A 20,270-nucleotide genomic window follows, 5' to 3' on the forward strand; every position below is an offset into this window, starting at 1 on the left:
AAGGCAGTGTGTGTGTAAAGGTACAGGGCCTCTAAGGGTGGCACAATAAGTGCTGCAGCCCTTAGAGGCCTTCCCTGGCCACAGTGCCCTTGGTACCTGTGTTACCATGTACAAGGGAATTACCTGTGGTCAAAGAGGGCCAATTGGGTTTTGTAATAATACAGTTTTAGGGAGGGAATTTAGACCCGAGTACCTGTTTGGCAGGAACCAAGCGCACACTCAAGGTACATCAGCAATTTAGCAAAATGTGGGGGCAACCATGCAAAAAGAGGGCACTCTCTTACACGCTCCTCTTGCCAGTACATCGTGAAAGGTATTAATGTCATCCACCGGCGATATTCTGGAGGGTGGACTATGCATTACTGTGGGAGAATAGTCCCTCCAATAAGAGTTTGTAGAGGAGGAAGACCAGGAAGGTGATCTATGCCTCTTGCGGTGGCTACGTGAAGTGGACCTCCAACCTGATGGAGACCGGTCACATTATCGACCACTGGAAGGCATAGGAGGAGAACAATTAACTGCCTGCACCAAACGAGCCTGAGGAGATCCGTGGAGAGGGCAAGAATAGTCAAGAGACTGTTGGATCTGTGTCGAAGTAGTTTTCTGCCAGTGGTGTACTGGAAGGAGCCATCTGGGAGACAAGTGAATGGAAGGAGATCTCTGCCCTTCTTCCCGTTGCGCAGGAGGAACAGTAGCCTGAGGAGTGCTCTTAAGTGCTCGCTGTTCTGGAGACGGAGAAGCAGAGCTTCTCGAAGTTGAGAGGGGTACCCGAGGAGATCCTGCCTCTGAAACTGAAGACTCAAAGGAACCCTTTGATGTTGTGCGGTGCCTCACGGATGGTGAGCGGTGCATCAACGTCGAAAGATGGGAGTGTCTTGATGTCTACCAAGACTTGAGAAGCCACCAACGGAGTTCTAGGTCTCGACGTCAGGGCATGAGTAGCCGACGGATTTCAAAGTGCTGAAGCTGAGAGAGACTTCTGCTTCGACGTCGAACGATGCCCCGTCGACGGAGACTGGTGCTTCGACATCGGGAGCGGACTGGCCAAAGGAGACTGAAGCCTCGACGTCGTGCGGGGAGAAGGTAATGGAGAGTGTCTTTACGTTAAAGCTCTTCTGGAAGGCGTCGCGGTAGACCGCAGCCTCGGCGTTGACTGCCGCCTTGTAGACAGCAATGGAGGAGTACACCTTGATGCCGAACCTCTTCTGGACGCCGTTGTGGTTGACCGCGGCCTCTATGTTGACTGCCGCCATATTGACTGCAACGGAGGACTACGCCTCGACGTCGAACACCATAACGACGGCGGCGGAGTGCAATGTCTCGACGTTGGGCAATGCGCCGGCACCAACAGAGATAGACTCCTCGACGTTAACCATCGCCAGGTTGACAGTAACGGAGAATTCTATGTTCAAGCATGACGTCAATGGGTCAACGTACCTCCATGTTTTTGCGAGGTATTAGACGATCTATGCTCTGGTGTTCGACAGTGATCTCGTTGACGGAGGGGCTGCCGTAGACGATTTCTTTGTCGTCGGAGGCATTTTCTACGCCTTGCCCGATGCCGAAGAAGAACAGACTGGGACCTTCCTTTTGGAAGTCAACCTGGGCCTTTTCTCCTTGTGCCTCACAGGAGACCTGCCTCTGGAGGTATTAGACTTTTTCTAAACAGAGAGGCCATAAAGATGGACTCTTTCTCTCCTCGAAAGTGCGTCTTAACAGATTCTGGCAGTGTTGGCAGGTCTCAGTGGAATGAGACTCAGGAACGCACAGGATACAAACGGAATGTGAGTCTGTCTTAGCCTTCTTTTTTACCACAGGAGGGGCAAGGATCAAAAAGAGAAGGCATCCTCTGACCCAAAAAAAGCCAAATCTCTGATAGAAATAAAGGCAACTCCTTACTTCAACAGATGTACAAATTCCGAAATAACAGAAGTTACAGCAATACGTAGAACTTTAACAAAAAAGTAAAAAAAGGAGAGCTGAAAATCCAGGGTCCTGACTGAAGGAGCCAGAAAGAACAACTTACCCAACTGTCACCCCAGAGGCATAATGGGAAGCTGAGGGTCAGGGCTGCCTTAAAGGCATGGTGCTAGTGTAAGCCTGAAATTGCTTTAGTTTTCTATGCTGTTAAGTTTTCAATGCAGCATATGGGCTGACAATGCCTGTGTTCTTTGCAGGACAACTTTCTGCTATTCATTAAAGAGTTCAAGTGCCTCCTTGTCCTCCTGTTTTTTGTGTTTTGTTGCAAAAACAAGATCTCAGAGTATTGGTTAGCCTTGGTTTTTCTGGGAGGCTGCATGGTTTTGTGGAAAAAATATGTACATATATCTGTATATATAGGTTTTCATATATAATCTTTTATATATATATATATATTCCGGGGTCCCCCAGTATGGGCAGGAATATTCAGTGCTTATAACTATTGATGAAGATCCCCTGGAAGAGAACAAATATTTCCTAACTAGTTAGGAATATGGAGAATTAGAATAGATATTAATAACTTTTAAAGGTTTTCATTACATTTTAAAGCCTCGGACTCCAGGCAAGCAGAAAGTGGATAGAAGGCTTCTTAGGCATACAGTTTTGTGACAATTCATAAATTCATACTGAAAACAGTCCAGGTTTGGTGCTCCAGAAAGCCATTAAAGGGTTTCTTGGGGAAAAAAACACTGTTCTCAGGAGTTCTGGTCTTTGCCAAAGTTCAGCCAGTCTTCCTAAGGATTTCTGGAAGTCGCTGACTGCAGGACAGATGTCTTCTTGCAGGGTCTTTGAAGCTGAAGACAGGCCGGTAGTGCTGGGGCCAAGTCAGTAGTTGTCTCCTGACTTTTCTGCATGGCGTCTTCGCCCTTCTTCTTAGGACGCACTTAACTAGTTTCAAGGCCTAAGGGGGCCTCCTAAACACTAGATTTAGGAGGCGTTTTAGGGGAGTAACAGGTAGGTCCAATGGGCACCTCACCTGGGGTGACTGCATCCTCTATTAAGTCACCCTCCTGTGGGAGGGGGCATAGTCCTAGCCCCTGATTAGAAGAGTCTCCCAGTCTTCATGATGGCAGGGACTAAAATATGTGCTTCAGCTCGCCTTCCCCACCTTAGGGGTTGAGTTGGCAGAGGTGTGCACACCTCCTATTCTTAGGTTTTCCCGCCCAAAGTGGGCGATATAGAACTCTATAGCATCATACTGACCTACCTGTATATGATCTGCCAACGGCCCACTGCCGTCTATACAAGTGTAAATGATATATTTGTATGTACAGTCAATAAGTATAAAATTCAATAAAACTGTAATACAAATAAAAAGTGGGCGATATAAACTGGGGACTGCCATCTGCTGCTAGCAGCAGAGGGCGGGGGCCACATTAAAAAAAAATGGTAGGCCTTTGAAGCGTCCCTCTTGAGCACTGGGTCCATCCTAGGAGAGGTGGTGTTACACCTCTGCCCAGGATGTGCATTGTTTCTGATCCCTGACAGCAGAGCCTCTCCATCTAGGGGTCCAGAAACAAGTCTGTGTGTGGCAGGCTTCCTAAAGCCAGTCAGCGACCACACCAGGGTTTGTAGGTAATAAATCTCACACTGGTACCAAACACTCTAGGGTTCAGTGAAGCCACCATGGTGATGTGGAATTAGAGTGGTTGAGTTTCCAGCCCATGTACCCCTTATGGCTTCCCTGAAATGTGCTGTATTTAAGAATTGGCTTAAGTATTGTAGGAGCATATCTACTCCTGCAGATATGTCCTCAACTGTGGTATAGTGCACCATGCCTTGGCTCCTAGTCTGCCACTGCAGACTGTAAGGGCAGTTTTAAATTGCTAACTTGGCTTTGCAATTTAAAGTAATTACAAAGCAAAGTCTACCCTTCTTAATGTACACAAGTCACCTCTAAGGCAGGCCTGGTGAGCCCTAAGGCTGCATATTCTTAAGTTGGGACAAGTGTTTTTACATGTTTCAACAATAAAACCCCACAATTGTTTCTCCTGTGAGAAGACTAGTAGCCCCAGTGGTGAGTGCCGAGGGCTGGGTGGCAGGCTACCACAGCAGACATGTTAACTTCTGGCTGGAAGTAACTGAAGTTGATAAAGTAAGGTATCAATCTAGTTATGTTAAGCCAGACTTGATGTCCAAGTTGAAATAAATGTAACATGCTGCAGTGTGCAACATTTACAACATTGCAACCTTGTTCATGGCTGCACACAGGGTTCCTCCTTGAGACAGCTTTCTGACCTCCTGGATAGACTTGCAAACGACTCCCAGGAAAGAGGACAAAAGAAGCCTGAGTAGGAGACAGGAAATACCTCACCATGGCCGAAGCCACACAGGTGTTGGCACAAAAGGTGCACTTCAAAGGTGAAGAGCAAATGGGGAAAACTAGGAAGAGGATCTGCCCTGTTGAAATATATAAATAAATATTTAAACAATTGTAGAAGCAGACCAGCTGGCACTCAGGAAAGGAAGGAGAAACCAGTTGTCAAACTGGTTTTCCAAGGCGTGTAGAACCCTTGGTAGCCACACCTTTGACTTGGGCTAGGGAATGCTGAATGCCAAGAAAAAGGTTCTGTCATGTTGGAAGTGGAACAAATGGTGCATCCTGGAATAGCCAGGTGCCACACTTCGCAGGAAGTGGTTATCAGCAGGAATGGAACCTGGTAGGTTTTTGGCCACCAACTGCACCCCCTAGGACAAAAAGGGCACCCCTGTTACCCAAAACTCAGGTATTTACGGACTGGGGAAGAGAACCAAAGTAGGCCTGCCCTGCTGCACTGAGGAACCAACAAAGACTGCACTGGCATGGATTGCACCTGTTAAACCTGATGGTTAGTAAAGGAGAAGGGACTGTGTTTGGCTCATGGAGAAATAGTCTATGGAGTCCAGTCGAAGCAACAAAATCCAAGGGTCAGACAGCTGACCTCCTGTTCGTAGCTCAGGGTCACACAGCTGATAAAGCCTTCAGGAATATGTTGGTACCCCAGATCTTAAAGCTGTCACTCTCACCTCCGTGCAGCACCAGAGACCAAGATCCAACACAAAAAGTTGCTCCAGAGGTTGCCGATCCAAGACAATCAGCAAACTGCAGCGTGGTTGCCCAGAAGGCAAGTTATCATCCAAGGAAGAATTCGGCTGTGACCGCATTGATACATACCAAAGTTTATCTTGAAAAAGTTTGTGTCTCAAAATCGTTGAATTTGCAAATGCTCGTTTGCGGTTAAGTGAAAAGTGCATATTTATTATACCTTGTAATTGCTGTATCTCCAGAACCCACCGGTGGATCTTTATCGTTGTGGTGTCTAAAAATACATATACAATATATTTTTAAAAATTGGTGTCTAGTTTCTTGAGTGCATCCTGGATTTCTTTTTCAAATGTGTTGGTGCTTTTTAAATACTTTTCACTTTTACCTTTGTGTAAGCCTTGCTGCTTAGTGCCACAGCTAAACAGGGTTGAGCTAGAGGGTACAACAAATGAAACCTACTGGTCCTAAAGGGGTTGGTGAGAGCACGACATGGTCATGTCTCACAACCACACAATATAACACACCCCATTAGGAGCCACAGAGACCTGCTATGCAGGGGATCAAAGGGAGAACACATTAGGTAAGTGAGGACTAAATTAAGGTCCCACTGGGGCATCACAAAGGGAAAAGGTGCAAATAGGCGTTGCAAACATTTAAAAACAATTGTCACAACTGGTGACAAACGGGGAGGAATTCATTTGGCAGCTGCAGAAAAGAAAATGGCAAGCAACTCATAACAGTGCCCAGGGCAAGACCTAGCAGAGCAAAAGAGTGAACAAACTGCAAAACCTCCGACAGAGGTGCAAAAAGGGGCTCCACCTGGTTTATGAACACTTAACCTATCTTCAAAAGGACTGGGCAGGCTGCTGGACTGGGTGTGGCTGGTACAGCAGACGCCTAAAGTTGGCCCTTCCATGTCTACGATATTTGCAAAAGAACCGCTGCTGCAGCCAGGCCAATAAGGAAAGTCTAAAGGATTAGGCAATGATCCTGCTCTTGCTAAAAAGCTGGTGGACAGCGTCAGTCTTGTTGCCAAAAAGTAGAGAGCCATCGATGGGCATGTTGATCAGGGATGAAAAGACAAGACATTACCCCACCCATCCCTCAAAAAACCCAGTAGACGGTAACCTCACATGGTAATGCAGCACCACTGTGGAAGCCATGGCTCTACCCTGGGAGCCCGTGGTGTCCAGCCCAACCAGGATGGTGACCTTTGCCACATCCCTGCTGTCCACCAAAGATTGTATGAAGATTAAGTGACTGTAGGAAACTGGGATTTTATTGCAGTACTCCTGTGAAGCAGCAGTCCCGCTTCCCAGCACTCTGCATGCAACCCAAGAGATCTGAGAGGACTTAAAGACTGCCAAAACCTGATGCTTAAAGCCACCACTGCACCCGTTGCTCTAAGCCAGTGTTGAAGTGGGCCAATGGTGTCAGCGTGGTCCCCCAGCCCTCCAGAGACACAGTCGAGCATGGTTTCACCTCTCGTGGACTTTGTCACCTGCAGCTTCTGCACACAGGCCCCCTCTACCTCAACTGTTCACAGTAAGGAAAACCCAACACCTAAAGACACCTCTGCACCAGTCACCCCTGGGCAGTGGAGAAGAGGACCAAAGGTGTCCTTATGTTCCTCGAGCATCAGGAGGCCTGAAGCCCCCCTGCTTCAGACCGATTGGCCTCCCAGTCAAATCCTGCAGCCTCTTTACGTGAAGACTGATCTCTATAGTGTAACATTGGGCACCCAATGCGGTTTTGCACCCCTGCACCTGGCAGACCTAGCGCCGCTGGAGGTTTTCTGCGAGTGCTGCCTTGGAACTTACACACTACTCACCTTAACTCCAGGAGATTGGTCTTTCAAGTCGCTGTACTGTACCTGTATGCCCTACTTGCTCTTCCTCCCATAGGATAACAGTGCAATTTTCAGAAGCTGCAACAAGTGTCGACTTTTTAAATACAAAGGTATTTCTTTTGAAAAACGTACTTACCTGAAAGAATTGCTTCTGGTGCCTAAATATATATAAAGATACATGTTATTTTTATAAATTGATGTGCATCTCCGTAAGAAAGTGCCCTCTTTTTTAATGGTTGCCCTCACTTTTTGCCAAACTGTTGATGTACTTTGACAGTGTGTCCCCTGGGGAAGTTTCAAAGGCTTGCCGCCTTTGTAAGCTACCCCAGCCATTTGCTGCTTCCAGCAACTGGCCCTCACCGGTTCTGACCCCCACTTTGGGTGGGAAAACCAAGTGCGGAAGGGAGGTGTGCCCACCTTTGCCAACCCCATCCCTCAGGTGGGGGAGGCAAGGTGAAGCACAACTTACAATCCCCAACATCTTGCTGATGGGGGGACCCAACCAACTAAAGAGGTATATGCCGCCCTCCCACTGGAGGGGGACATAATAGGGGGTGTACACTGGAGGGGGACATACTAGGGGTGTACCCACCCCAAGGAAGGGACCCATTACTTACCTGTAACGCCCCTAAATCTAGTATTTATTTTATTTATTTATTTAACTTATATGGCGCAACAGCTACCCAGCAGGGTTTCCCGGCGCCTGGACGGAACTACTGAAAAGGAGTAAGCCTATTGATTAAAGAGCCAAGTCTTGAGGGCACAACGGAAATGGGAATAGGACGGCTCTTTGTAGGGCAAGAGGGATGAGGTTCCAGAGAGAGGGGCCCAGGACAGAAAAGGATTTACCTCCCATTCTTGAAAGCTTAAACCTGGGAACGTGGAACTTTTCCAGTGAGGCGGAGCGAAGGGGACGGGTCGGAACATATTGACAGACAAGATACTGCAAATAATCAGGTGCTAGGCCCCATTTGATTTTGTGCATGAAGGAAAGGGCTTTAAACTCAATCCGTTTGTCAATACGAAGCCAATGAAGATCTCGTAGATGGGGGAGATAGGTGAACACCGAGGAACTCTGCAAAGAAGTCGAGCAGCGGAGTTTTGCACAAGTTGTAGCCGACGGGATACTGCCTTATTTGCACCCAAGAACAGGACGTTACCGTAGTCCAAACGTGACGTAATGAGAGCATGGACTACGGTTTTTTGGGTGTCTTTAGGCAGCATCCAGATGATCTTGCGCAGCCACTTCAAGATGGTGAAGCATGTGCCTGAAACTTTGATAGCTTGATGGTGCATTTTCAAAGAATCATCAATGAAAAATCCCAGGTTTCGGACATGATCAACAGGACGGGGGAGGGAGCCCAACTCCTTCGGCTAGTGACGAGAGCCCCACAAAGCGAGTATTTAGGGACAACACTGAACCTTGCCACCTCAGACAAGAACCGACAAGAAGAAGAGAAGGACCGAAGAAGCCGTGCTGAAACTAAGAGGAGAAAGCCCACTGACTTGGCCATAGCCCTACCAGCCTATCCCTACCTCAAACCTGCTCCAGCAAAGTCCCTGTGTGTCCTGAAAGCCAGCAGCCCTCAAGAACCCGAAGGACCTGCCCTCCCTTCCAAACCCACGACTTTATCTCCCGTGATCACCGGATTTGCTCACCAACAGACTCTGGCACCGGCCAAATCTGCGAGTCTGCACCACTCTGCACCCGACGCCCACGGCCCGACTTCGAGTGGCCCAACACCACAAGGTGGTCTCCCCGGCGATCCTGACCTGAGATCTGGTGACCTCTGACCTGTCTTGAATCTCCAATCGACACCTGCAGCCCCTTTATGGAGGATCCACCCGAACGCAAAATGAGCTGGTAAGAAAACCAGATGCCTAAAGACACCCCTGCACCCGACGTCCCACGGCCTTTGGTGCCCCAACCAATGGTGTCCCAGCATCCTAACTTACCTCTCCAACCGGTGGTCACCTCCAGAAGATCTTTGTCCCAGAGCCTGCAGTCTTTGTTGCAACTGGAGAATCCCCAGTGAAAACAGGGCCAGATGCCAAAACAGCACCGTGCACCCAGCCGCCCCTGCACCGCGGGTGCACTTTGGGTACTAACTTGGATCCCCCTTTGCCCTGAGCCTAACACCAGGAGGTTTGCTCCCACAACCTTGTGGCCTGCTCGTGAGCAGCAACAACTCAAAGACCCGCTACCCCCCCATTGGATAACACTGGGCCTCAGCACTCTGCACCTGGCCGCCCTAGTGCCACTGAGGGTGCTTTCAGAGTGCATCCTTGACCCTGGGGGAACCCTGGTTTTAACCCCAGAAAACCAACTCCCAAACTTAAGTACTTACCTTGAAACCGATAACTCTATTTTTCTCCATAGGATTGCATTGACTGCTTTTTCCTAAAAATTATTCTAATTGTGGAGTTGGTTGTGTATGAAAATTAAAAAAAACTTCAAATATACAAAACCCGCTTTAATTACCTTTTCTCTAGGAAATGTTCCTGTGTGATATCTAGGCATTTAACACTGAGTAGAAAAAGTAATCCATAAATTAATCTGTAAAGTAATAAAAAGCAATCCAACAGTAAATTCAAATGTATTCAAAGTATTTACAAACCTGTAACAAAGTCATTTTTATCAGCTTCCATATATTGTTCAACCTGCCTTGAAAAGTACCATTTACACTTATCTGTGCCAGGCTTGCTTGGTTCTAGAATATACATATACCTAAATAATATTTTTATACAAAAAATTGGTCCAAGTTCAGTCTTCGAGTGTGACATCATTTCTTGCCCGAGTGTGTACAACAAATGCTTAACACTACCCTCTGATAAAGCCTTACTGCTCACCCACACTACCACAAATAGAGAGTAAGGTATTATCTACTTTTACTTCTCCCTACCTTTGGGGTTCCACTGTCCTCTGTGCACACTATACTTTACTTTGGTATAGTATATACAGAGCCAGCTTCCTACGATCTCCTTATTGAGTCATGCGTCTCACTTATAGACTATTGTGTGTATTTGTGAATATCTAACACTCCCCTCTGATAAGCCTAAGGCTGCTCGACCACACTAGACCCTAAGGGCACTTCGGGATTGCTAGAGCACGCCCCTACTCACTGGCATGGGAATAGTTGGACTCTTTGCACAATATACCTCTTTTTGGTATATCATATAAAGAGCCAGCTTCCGACAGTGACTCTTCTCGGACAGCATGGGAAGCAGCTGTGCAACAGAGTCACACAACTCAGGGGAATGACGTCCCAAGATGCATGAGGTGTTCACAGACCACAAGGTAAGGCTGGTGGAAGAGAATATGTGCTTTTCAAATGTGTCCAGTCTCTTAGATTACCTATCCGGTGGAGAGGTAGGGAATGACTTTGGGTTGACCTTCACTGTTGAGGCCTGAACCACCAGCTTCTCAAGAGGGATGCTGGAAGAGGAAGGCTGGGTCACCCAGGGTGGGACGATGTAGAAGGGCAATTCGATGCACAGGAGCTCCTGTGCAAGCCTGGTCCAGCGGGGAAAGCATGCCAAAGTCTGGGGAGACATCCAAGCCACTGGAGTCACTGAGCTCCTCATACTAGATTTCCTCCTCAGTGTCCTCCTCTAGTGGACCATACACCCCTTCTTTGCCTCCCCCTTTAAGAAGGTAGGGCCTAGCAATGGGCAGAAAAGTTCTTGGGAAGGGTGGCCCTGGAAAACACCGGCAGCAAGCGATGTTGAGATGGCATTGGATCAGCACCAGGGATTATGATAAGATCAACATCGATAGGTGCAGGAGGCTCCAGAAATGGTGTCCGAGGGAATGGAGCCAGGGTGGATGGAGGCACCCGTGGCGGCGTCAGTCCAGATCCGGAGGCAAGGGCAAACCTGCAACGGTAACGCAGAAGGGTCATCTTTCAGGTCCTTGGGGCTCAAACGCATGCCAGAGGGAATCGGTGGCCCAAAGAAAGCATGCATGTCAAAGAATTCCTTAAGTTGGGCAGACTTTGCTCCAATGCCGAGAAACTCAGAGTAGCAAGGGATGGACTTCAACGGGGGCTCAACAGGTGGAATGCTAGAGAGAGATCTAGAAGCAAAAGGTCAAGAGGGTGAAGTGGAAGAGCGCTTCAACTACTTTTTGTGCTTCTTTGACTTCCCTGACTCCGACAAGGTAGTTTGAGTGAGAAGGCAAAAGTCTGCGGGAGCGGCTCCAGGAACTGACCTCAAATCTTATGCTGCGACATAGCAGAGCCTTCTTTTGCCATGATGCCAGGAGCTTCATCGCCCACTCGCGAATCGCTTTGGGTCCTGCGTTGGGGTCGTGACTCTATCTCAGGCACCAGAGAGAGACCAAGTGAGGATCAGACCCAGACATCTGCCTGTGACAATCCCTGCAAAGTTTGAACCCTGAAGGTTTGACACTGTGCATGTACCTAGCACATTGTTGATGAAAAAGTGACCAGGGTAGCTCTCGACATCCCCTATGATGGCACAGAAAGAAAGGAACTGTCAGCCAGTTGGGGTGTCCCCCACAAGGGCACTGCTACATTACTTCTGATGTAAACGTTGCTGATACAGTGTCGAATGACACCACCTACTGGCCCACAAAGAGACTGCTCAAGATTTTCCAGATCCAGTCTGGTAAGTCTCCATCAGAAAGAAGAGACCTATAATCATCACATACTTCCGGAAAAGAGAGTGGGCACATTTGAATTTATAGCACTACATGCCACTAAAACTATCTGGCAAACTAAGGCCTGCAGGGGGACTAAGATGTCTACACACTAGAGCTTGGTAAGTGTGTGTGGTGTTGACCAGGTGGCCACTTTACAGTTGTAAGGCAACGGAACGTACAGTAAGAAAGCCACGGTATTCCCTTTCTTATGAGTGGAGTATGCCCTGAGGGGTACATGTGCTACTCTTTTAGCTTTGTAGTATAGAGTTTGGATACAACTGACAATCCATCTTGCTATGCCTGCTTTGGAGACAGCATAGCCCTGGGAGGTTTTGTGAAGGCTACAAATAGCTGGTTCGACATGTGTAAGGGACTGGTCGTGTCCATGTTATACATAAGAGCTCGTCTAAAATCTAGTGTGTAGGGCTCTTTCCGCCAATTCATCTGGATGTGGACAGCAGTCTAGGAGCTCTATAATCTGACTTAAGTAAAAAGTAGATACCACCTTGGGGAGAAATTTAGGATTGACCCAAAGAACAACCCAATCTCTGCAAACCTGAATGATTGGTTCTTGTAAGGTGAGTCGCTGAAGTTCACTAATGTACCTCAGGGAAGTTATAGCCACCAAGAACACTACCTACCTTGAGAGGAATTGTTAAGAACATGACTAATGGTTTAAAAGGTGGCCCCAAAAGCATTGCGAGGACTACACTAAGGCTCTACACGGGGGCACGAGGGCCCTCCTAAAACTTTCAATGAAAGCCTTGAACAATAGGATTCAGAAGAGGGTTTAATATTCTCTGTTTTGCATTTAGGTTGGTGAAGGTGTATTGATGTGTAGGAGGCCTGACCATTGTAGGTGTTAAAGATGTCAAAGAAAGCAGACTATATCCTGTACAAATTGCTAGTCTTCGGTAACACTCTTTGTGGCAGAGACTATTTAACCACAGTTTCCTTACCCTTTGAATCTATATCCCATGCATCAGACTGGATCAGGAAACTTCTTTAGAAGTACCTTTGCGTGCCACTAGGTGGCACTATGCTGCCCCGCACAAACATCGTTACAATACGAAAATGATGTGTGAAGCCTATATAGGTACCACTCTAGTGCATCGATGTCAGTTGTTTTCGAAGTTATCCACACCCCAGATGCAGAACCCCAACAGCATATTGACATTGAGGAGTGTGCAGATTCCTAGACTCTGGATCTTATTAATGGCTAGATCCAAATCCCAGATCGGGAAGGATAGGAGAATCAGTGGGGAATTTGCAATTAGATAAGAGTGTCTACCAGAAAGAGTAAGCTAAATAACTTTCTCACAGACTTAACTACAGATTCCTCACATTTTGAATAAATACATAAATAGTAACAATTTAGACGTGGACCTGTGAATGGACTCAAACCAGAAAGTTCTACCGGACAAGAGAGAAAAACACCCCTCTCAGTGAACCAAACTGAGTGGCGGCCATGCAGCAGCCTGGCAGATGTCCGGGATTGGAACTCCACATGCGAAAGCAGCGGTAACAGTTTTGGCCTTAATAAAATGAGCCTTATGCAGGCTGCATTTTTGCCAACGCGTGGCAGATCTTAATACAGAGAAGTACAAGTTATTTACCTTCGGTAACTATGTATCTGGTAGAGACGATTCTAGCTGCAGATTCCTTAACGTTGATGTTGAATTATCCCAAGGCATGAGACTGGACCCGGAAAACTTTCTTGCTCAGCATCTCTGCGCGCCGGGGTGCGGTGCCTCGCGACTCCGCCCCGACGTCCTCCACAGGCGAGACGTCAACGAGGTCACATAAGCCCCACCCCGGCACGCTGACATCTGTTTGCTTCTGAGAACTTTTCCGCGCCACAACGCGGAGCCATCACAACAAAACTGAGGAGAGCATGGAAACAGTGTGCGAAAAAACCAGAGAAACAAAAAGAGACAAAAGGTGAGGAACAGCACCAGGCAGCACCGAGTCGCCAGGAGGCTACAAAAGGAAAGCCAAAGCAGAAAGAGAACAGACCACCTCTGAGGAACAACTGTGCAAGCCAGGTGGTAGCACCAGGCAGCACAAAAGTACCAGAAGACCACACCAGTAAAGCCACAGTAGGAAAAGCGTAATGCACCCGTCCATGGAACCACCGTGCCAGCCAAGGTGAGAGCCAGGCCGGAAGCACAAGCAGTGGAAAGCGCTGTAAGAGAAAGAGAGAGACTCTGCAACCATAGACCACACAGCAAAGGGCCACAAGCCCTGAACAGAGGAGCAACAGCAAACCACCCCCAGACTAAACAGTCAAGGAGGGCCATAGCCTCTGAAAGGAGCAGGAGGCCAAGGACAGGCAAGAACCCTCAGCGTAGAAGACCGCAAGGGGATCAGAAATTGTAACAACAAAGGGAAGAGAGCAAAAGCAGGCCCCTACACTGGCGAGAACCTAGCTGGAGGGAAGCCCGACACGAAAAGGACCCCCCACAGAAGACAAGCCACCCAGAGGGAGGCGACCGCAGAAAATCAAGCTGAGGGTCGTCGCAGAACGGGGAGCAAGGGTGGGTCGTGAAGGAATATGCGGCTAGAATCGTCTCTACCAGATACATCGTTACTGAAGTTAAGTAACTTGTACATCTGATAGAGACTACTAGCCGCAGATTCCTTAACGTAGAATAAATACCCTAGCCATACCCAGAAGGGAGGAGGGCCTGCGAGAGAGCCTCCCCACCAGGAGAGACCAGGGCCCCAGTAGGGGATATGGTATAAGAGACTAGAAGGAAAAGGCCAGGATATCCTAAGCCCAACCAAGATAAAGAGAGCGCCCAACACCCCGCAGGGGCAGACAGCGCCCAAAAAGCCTCAAGGAACACAAGGGTCACCTCGAACCAAGTGAGAAGAGGTAGAACCAAAGGCAGGGCTCACCGTAAGAAACACCTGCATTAAGATAGAAAAGGGCTGAATACACCTTGGCCGCAAGCAGTGGGCAAGGCCGGAACGGCGCCACCAACAGCACAGGAGGAAGAAGAAAAGCACCGTTGCGCGAAGCCCCAGCGGAACCAGAGGCAGAGGCGCAAGGAAACACATCATGAGCACAACGGTGGAGTAGAACAAGCAGGCCTGCATGGGCATGTGCCGCCAGCAACAGACAACACCTCGGAACAGCGCACCCCGGACAAGGCAGACGCCAGCTGAAGGCAGAGGCCAGGGAGGGCCAGGACACACCCCCAAGGGAGGGGCTGGACCAACACACACACACACTGACCCACGAAGAAGTGGAGGAAACGGCAGAAAAGAAAAAGACGCAGGATGGGCCCAAGCCTGCCACCAGAACACAGAGGCCAAGGAAAGCCAAACCCTCCGGAGCATCAGACATAGGACCAAGCCAAAACACAGGACAAAAGTGCGGAACCACTACAACCCGATGCCGCAGACAGCAGGCCAGACCGGCCGAGCGACGTAGCGACAAGGAGAATTACGTATCTAGCGCAAGCTGCTCCAAGACAATTGGCAAGAAGATCGCACCTGGAGGAGGAGGAGGACAAATCCCCGCAAGAAACCTCTGAATGGCAGAATCCGCAGGGGTGTGGAACAAAAGAGCGCCATAAAAGGGGAGGTCAACCAGCCGTTCTCTAGGAAAACACTATCCCGTAGCCAGGCATGGCGACGAAGGGCCACCGAAGTAGCTATGGTACGACCAAGCACCTCCGAAACTTCCAGAGCCGAGCATAGAATAAACGCCGCCAGCTCCCGGCCATCCAACACATGGTGCCGCAGATCAACGCAGGCACCCTCCTGAGAAGCGGAAGACATAAGGGACTCTGCCAAATCCCATAAGCAAGAAGTGGCCCTGGCCAACACAGAGTGTTAAGGGCCCACAAAGTAGCACTGGAGGAGGCGAAGATGTTGCGCCCCTAGGAATCCAACCACCGGGCCTCACATGACGGGGAGACAACACCGATGGCAAGGAGGGAAAGACAGTCTGTAAAAGAGGGCTCCTGGTAGAAGGGTGGAGGGAAAGAGACAGAAGAGGCTGGGGCACTGGGTCCCCCGTGGCAGAGCGCCCCCAGGCCCCCAAAAGAGAATTGTGGAGCGCAGCCTCAAAGGGAAGAAGCAGCTCCCGTCCACCAGAGACATGATGGAGACCCTCCAGCAGATGATCCGTGGGGAAATGGGCTGCTGGATCGCCCATGCGCAAGATTCTTGCAGCCATGGAAACAGCCCGAGCGAAGGCAGCACTCGCCTCCGTAGGGCCCGCGGCAAGGAAAGCAGTTGCTCCGTGGGCGACAGCTGCAAGCAAAGGCGGCCGTCCCCCAGCCCAACCCGAGGAAGGAAAGGCCAAGCTCGAAAAGGGGGAGGGTGGACTGATGAATGGGGAACTTGAGGCGCCTCCGGAGAAGACTGCGGGCAAAGTGACGGCGAAGAACCATCCTTAGAGGACGCGGCGACCCGTCTCCGGAGAAGATGAAACCAACAACCGTTGAACCTCCGGAGAAGAGAGGGCAACCTTAGACGAATCAATGACCCAACGTCGGCCCAGCGCCGTAGAGTCCACCACTGGCATCAGGTCAATGTGGACCAGCGCCGATGGGGACGCCGGAACGACCTCCGCCACAATGTGCGGCGCAGGAGACTGAGGCGGGGTCGGAGCCGGAGCGGCTAAGGAACAGCGCCAAAATGGCGTCGACTCGACATCCGACGAGGCAGCTGCCTGCGTAGAGGGACGAGGGGGGCCCGGGGACCCACCTGACCCCAAGCCGGTCCCGCCAGGGCCAGCAGCCGCCGGCACCTGAGCGGCGTCACCTTGGCCTCGGACAAGGCCGCCGCCTGCCCAGAGGACTGAGGGGGACTCAAGGACACGCCCGAGCCCTGGCAAACTCCCACGACACCACAGGGACCCCCGCGGGGGTTTGTGGCGAGGCAGAGGCTCCGTGGTCTGAAGGAAGGAACCCCGAAGGGCCGCACCCCAACGGCACCACATCCTCCGAACCTGGATCCGAACCGGTCGGCACCGGAGCCGCCAGCAACGCCGCAGAAGTCCCCACATGCAGCAAAGGATCCGCAGACGTCCCAGGAAGGCCAAAAAGAGGCCTGCAAGGCCGCCGCATAGGCCTCCATCTGGGCTCTGGTTGCCCCCGCACCAGGGAATGGCGGATAGGGTGGCGACAAGCTGGGCCGCACCACCCGCGGAGAACCCACGCCCCCAACAGGCAGGGGACCGGGCCTCGGGGACAAACTGCGACACTTACCAACAGGTGAGCGATGCCCTTGCGGCCTGGGAGAAGGACGATATCGGAGACGGAAGCGTCGGTTCTTGAAGCCGTCCGCGGGGGACGGACGCGGCACCGACCTGGACATGCGTGCCGAAAGGAGTTTCTTTCGGCGCTCCCGCCGGGACTTCGGCTTCATTTGCGGACACGCCTCACAGTCTGCGGAGTCGTGGTGCTCCCCCAAACACCACATGCAGATGGGGTGAGGATCCGTCGCCGACATCTGGCGCGCGCAAGACGAGCAAGTCTTGAAGCCCGAAGGCATTCGCACACTCTTCCCAAGAAAACGCTCAAAAGCGGAAAAAGAAGGCCTGAAACAGGCCAGGAACACGATCCGGATCCGCGTTGCACGCGGAAAAGAAGAACTGATATCAGCGCGCCGAGGTGGGGCTTATGTGACCTTGTTGACGTCACGCCTGCGGAGGACGTCGGGGCGGAGTCACGAGGCACCGCCCCCCCCGGCGCGCAGAGATGCGGAGTAAGAAAGTTTTCCGGGTCCAGTCTCACGCCTGGGGATAATTCTATGTTAAGGAATCTGCGGCTAGTAGTCTATTAGATAGATCCAGCGGGAGATGCATCTTTTCTGCATGGCCCTGCCTTTTTTGCTCCAGCGTAACCCACAAAGAACTGATCGTTCACCTAACGTTCTCTGGTATGATCAATATAAAAGCTCAGTGCACATTTGGGGTTACAAGCAATGGAGTCTCTCTTCTTCAGAGGGATCAGGCGGATCAAAATATGCTGTCAAGGTGATATTTTGATCAACATGGAACATCGTCACAACTGTGAGAAACAGAACCAGATGCTATAGGCCTTTTAAAAAGCACATTACAAAAGAGATTTAAGTAATGAGGGTTGTTCCAGCAACAATAAAAAGGCAGACGTGTACCCTTTAACTGGGCACAGAGCAAAGCCTCTCCAGGGCGAGGGACAAAAGCAACAAAACATCAGCTAACTTTGAATGGCAGGGGTCAATATGGTGTGTGCAAAACCAAAATACAAATTTGTCCTAACAACAGGTGTATACAGTCTGTCGCAGGATGCCCAGTTTCCAGATGGCATCAACCACCTCTGGAGAAAGGTTGAAAGCGTTCAGCTATTGCCACTAAATCTGAAAACATGAAGCGGAAGTTTGTGAAGACCCGGGTGCAGAACCCTGCCCCATTGGTGCGACAGTAGATGCTCCCAGAGGGGCAGCCTGATCTGAGGATACATCCTCATGCGTAGAAGTTCTGGATACCATACTCGGTGCCCAATCGAGGGCCACTAAAATAGCTTGGGTACTAGTCGGCTTTGATGATCTTCAGAACTCAGGGCAGAAGAGGTATCTGGGGGAAGGGACACCGATATCCAGAGTTCCACTCAAGAAGAAATTAGTCTCCCAGCGAGAAATGCTTTGTAAACTCCAATATGCAGAACTGCTGACATTGTGCATTCTCTGCGGCAGCAAACAGATCGAGCCATAGTTATAACCGTTTGAAGAGATCATGCTCCACTTCCCGATGTAACTGCCACTCATGGTCCCCTAAGCATCAGCAGCTGTGCTCAACTGCCCTGACATTCGTAGATCCTGCCAGTTGGTTCACCACTAGGAAAATCTCCTGATTGTCCAGCCATTTAGAGAGGCACAGTGCCTCCTGGCATAGGGCCCAGGACCCCACTCCCCACTTCAATGGTAAGTGTATGGCCCTCAGTTCCAGAAGGCTGGTAAGGAGCCGGTACCCCCAACTGAGACTAGAGATCTCTGATCGCCACCTCAACCCAGAAGTGCTACATCGGTCATCACTGTCGGCTCTGGGTGGGGAGAGGCCTCTGCTGCTGACCTAATCCCAGTCCAGCCACCTCCACTGTAAATCTTTTGCAGTCTCCTTTGAAATCTGGATATAGTCGGAGAGGCCCCCCTGATGTTGGCAGCACAAAGAATTCAGACCCAACTGCAGAACTCTCATACACCACCTGGAGTGTTTGGCCAGCAGGATGTGATCAGTCTCCGCAGCCTCAGAGTCAAACTCAATTAAACATATGATAGAGGCAGAAAGATATGAATCATAGCATGAATCTCCTGTACTCTTTTTTTCTGGGGGACAGGTAAGAAACTGAAACGCATCAAGAATAGCTATGATGAAGGGAGCGCCTGAGGAGTCCAGTGTGACTTTGGCACGTTTATGTTGAAACTCACAACTGCCTGGTGCGAGTCTGCCTTCATCAGCCAGTCTTCGAGCTAGGGGAAGACTAAGACCCCTGACCACCAAATGTTCGCTGCTAACACAGCCATCAGTTTCGTGAACACCTGAGGGGCAAAAGTGAGACGATGAGGGACACTGAACTGAAAATGCTCCTGTCCAATCACGAACCTCAGGTAGCACCAATGGGCCTGCAGGACAGCTATGTAGAAATAGGCATCTTGCAGTTTCAATGGCACCTGCCAAACCAAGAAATCACATCTTTTTCCATCATCCAGTGATACGATAGGAGGCCCCTTCCACACAAACATGAAAGCAGGTCATCCTCGGTGGCCCAGTAAACATCTCTTTTCCCAGACCTCCCAGTGAAGCCAAGTCTTTTGCTTGGTAAAAGATTTCCCCCTTACATCCACCAACAGTAAACACACCCTCCCTCATTTTTCACACCTGGTAAAGGCAGCATAGATGTCTATGAGCTGCAATGTAGCTGGAAGGAGGTTTTTGGTGATCTCCGAAGCCTTGTGTGGGTCTGTATCAGCCGCAGTCTTGGAGAAGTGTTCATCCAGAGACACCTGCACCTTTGAGATGACTGCATCCAGAGTGTAGATAGACTGCAAGTTAGGCACCTCATGCAACTTGAGGAAGCTGTAGAAATCCACTCCACAGAATGAGGATATCTGCACAAATAGGGAAATGGAATTAGATGTGGACCACACCCATAGAGAAGCATTATAATAGCATTGGCAGCCACTTGCAACTGCACAATTCTGGAGCACTACAGACAGCACTCTTCCCAGGCCCGCCCCCCCCCCCATTCCCCCCCAACCTCCAGGCTGCAATCTGGAAAACCCCACAACAGTGATAGAACTGGACCCTTGAGCATCCATTTAATTGAGCTCCTCCCAGGAACGCCCCAACGTAAACAAATGCAGGGACAGTCGAAGTGTTCACCCAAATAGGTACAAGAGATTGGTACCACAACAATCACTTCCATTCTCATAAAAGACTCCTCTACTGAGCCTTACTGGATGAGGACAACCACAAGAAAATCTTCCTACTAACAAATGCACCCCTGAGAATTCTGCCCTAGACCTACAAAGGCCCAGCCATACTACCCTTTAAGCCCTCAAAGACCACCACCTTGTCATCTCTGCAACACTGCTGTTTATCAAGCCAGTAATTACCTGACGAGCGATGTACTCTTCCGCTAGCTCCACATCATACTTCACAGAACTGCATTTGGCAGACGTGAGCTCCGAGATCGAGGCGGCATCTTCAGCTTTCATTCCCTGCTTCACAAGATGTTCCTAGGTAGAAAGCAATA

The 20,270-nt window shown here is 50.0% G+C and overlaps 1 protein-coding gene across 14 annotated transcripts in view; it reads right to left on the reverse strand.

Annotated features, from left to right (window-relative positions):
- UBR4 (ubiquitin protein ligase E3 component n-recognin 4) overlaps window positions 1-20,270 on the reverse strand; it is a 1,980,383-nt gene that overhangs the window by 1,416,105 nt on the left and 544,008 nt on the right. For all 14 annotated transcript variants that reach the window (XM_085609056.1, XM_085609055.1, XM_085609054.1 and 11 more), the window contains exons 24-25: window positions 20,131-20,253; window positions 19,394-19,623 (exon numbers count right to left, since the gene is read on the reverse strand). In XM_085609056.1, coding sequence (XP_085465182.1) covers window positions 19,394-19,623; window positions 20,131-20,253 — 353 coding nt within the window. The remainder of the gene's footprint in view (window positions 1-19,393; window positions 19,624-20,130; window positions 20,254-20,270) is intronic.

The sequence above is a fragment of the Triturus cristatus genome, chromosome 1_2 (assembly GCF_964204655.1).
Source record: "Triturus cristatus chromosome 1_2, aTriCri1.1, whole genome shotgun sequence".
Taxonomy (NCBI): domain Eukaryota; kingdom Metazoa; phylum Chordata; class Amphibia; order Caudata; family Salamandridae; genus Triturus; species Triturus cristatus.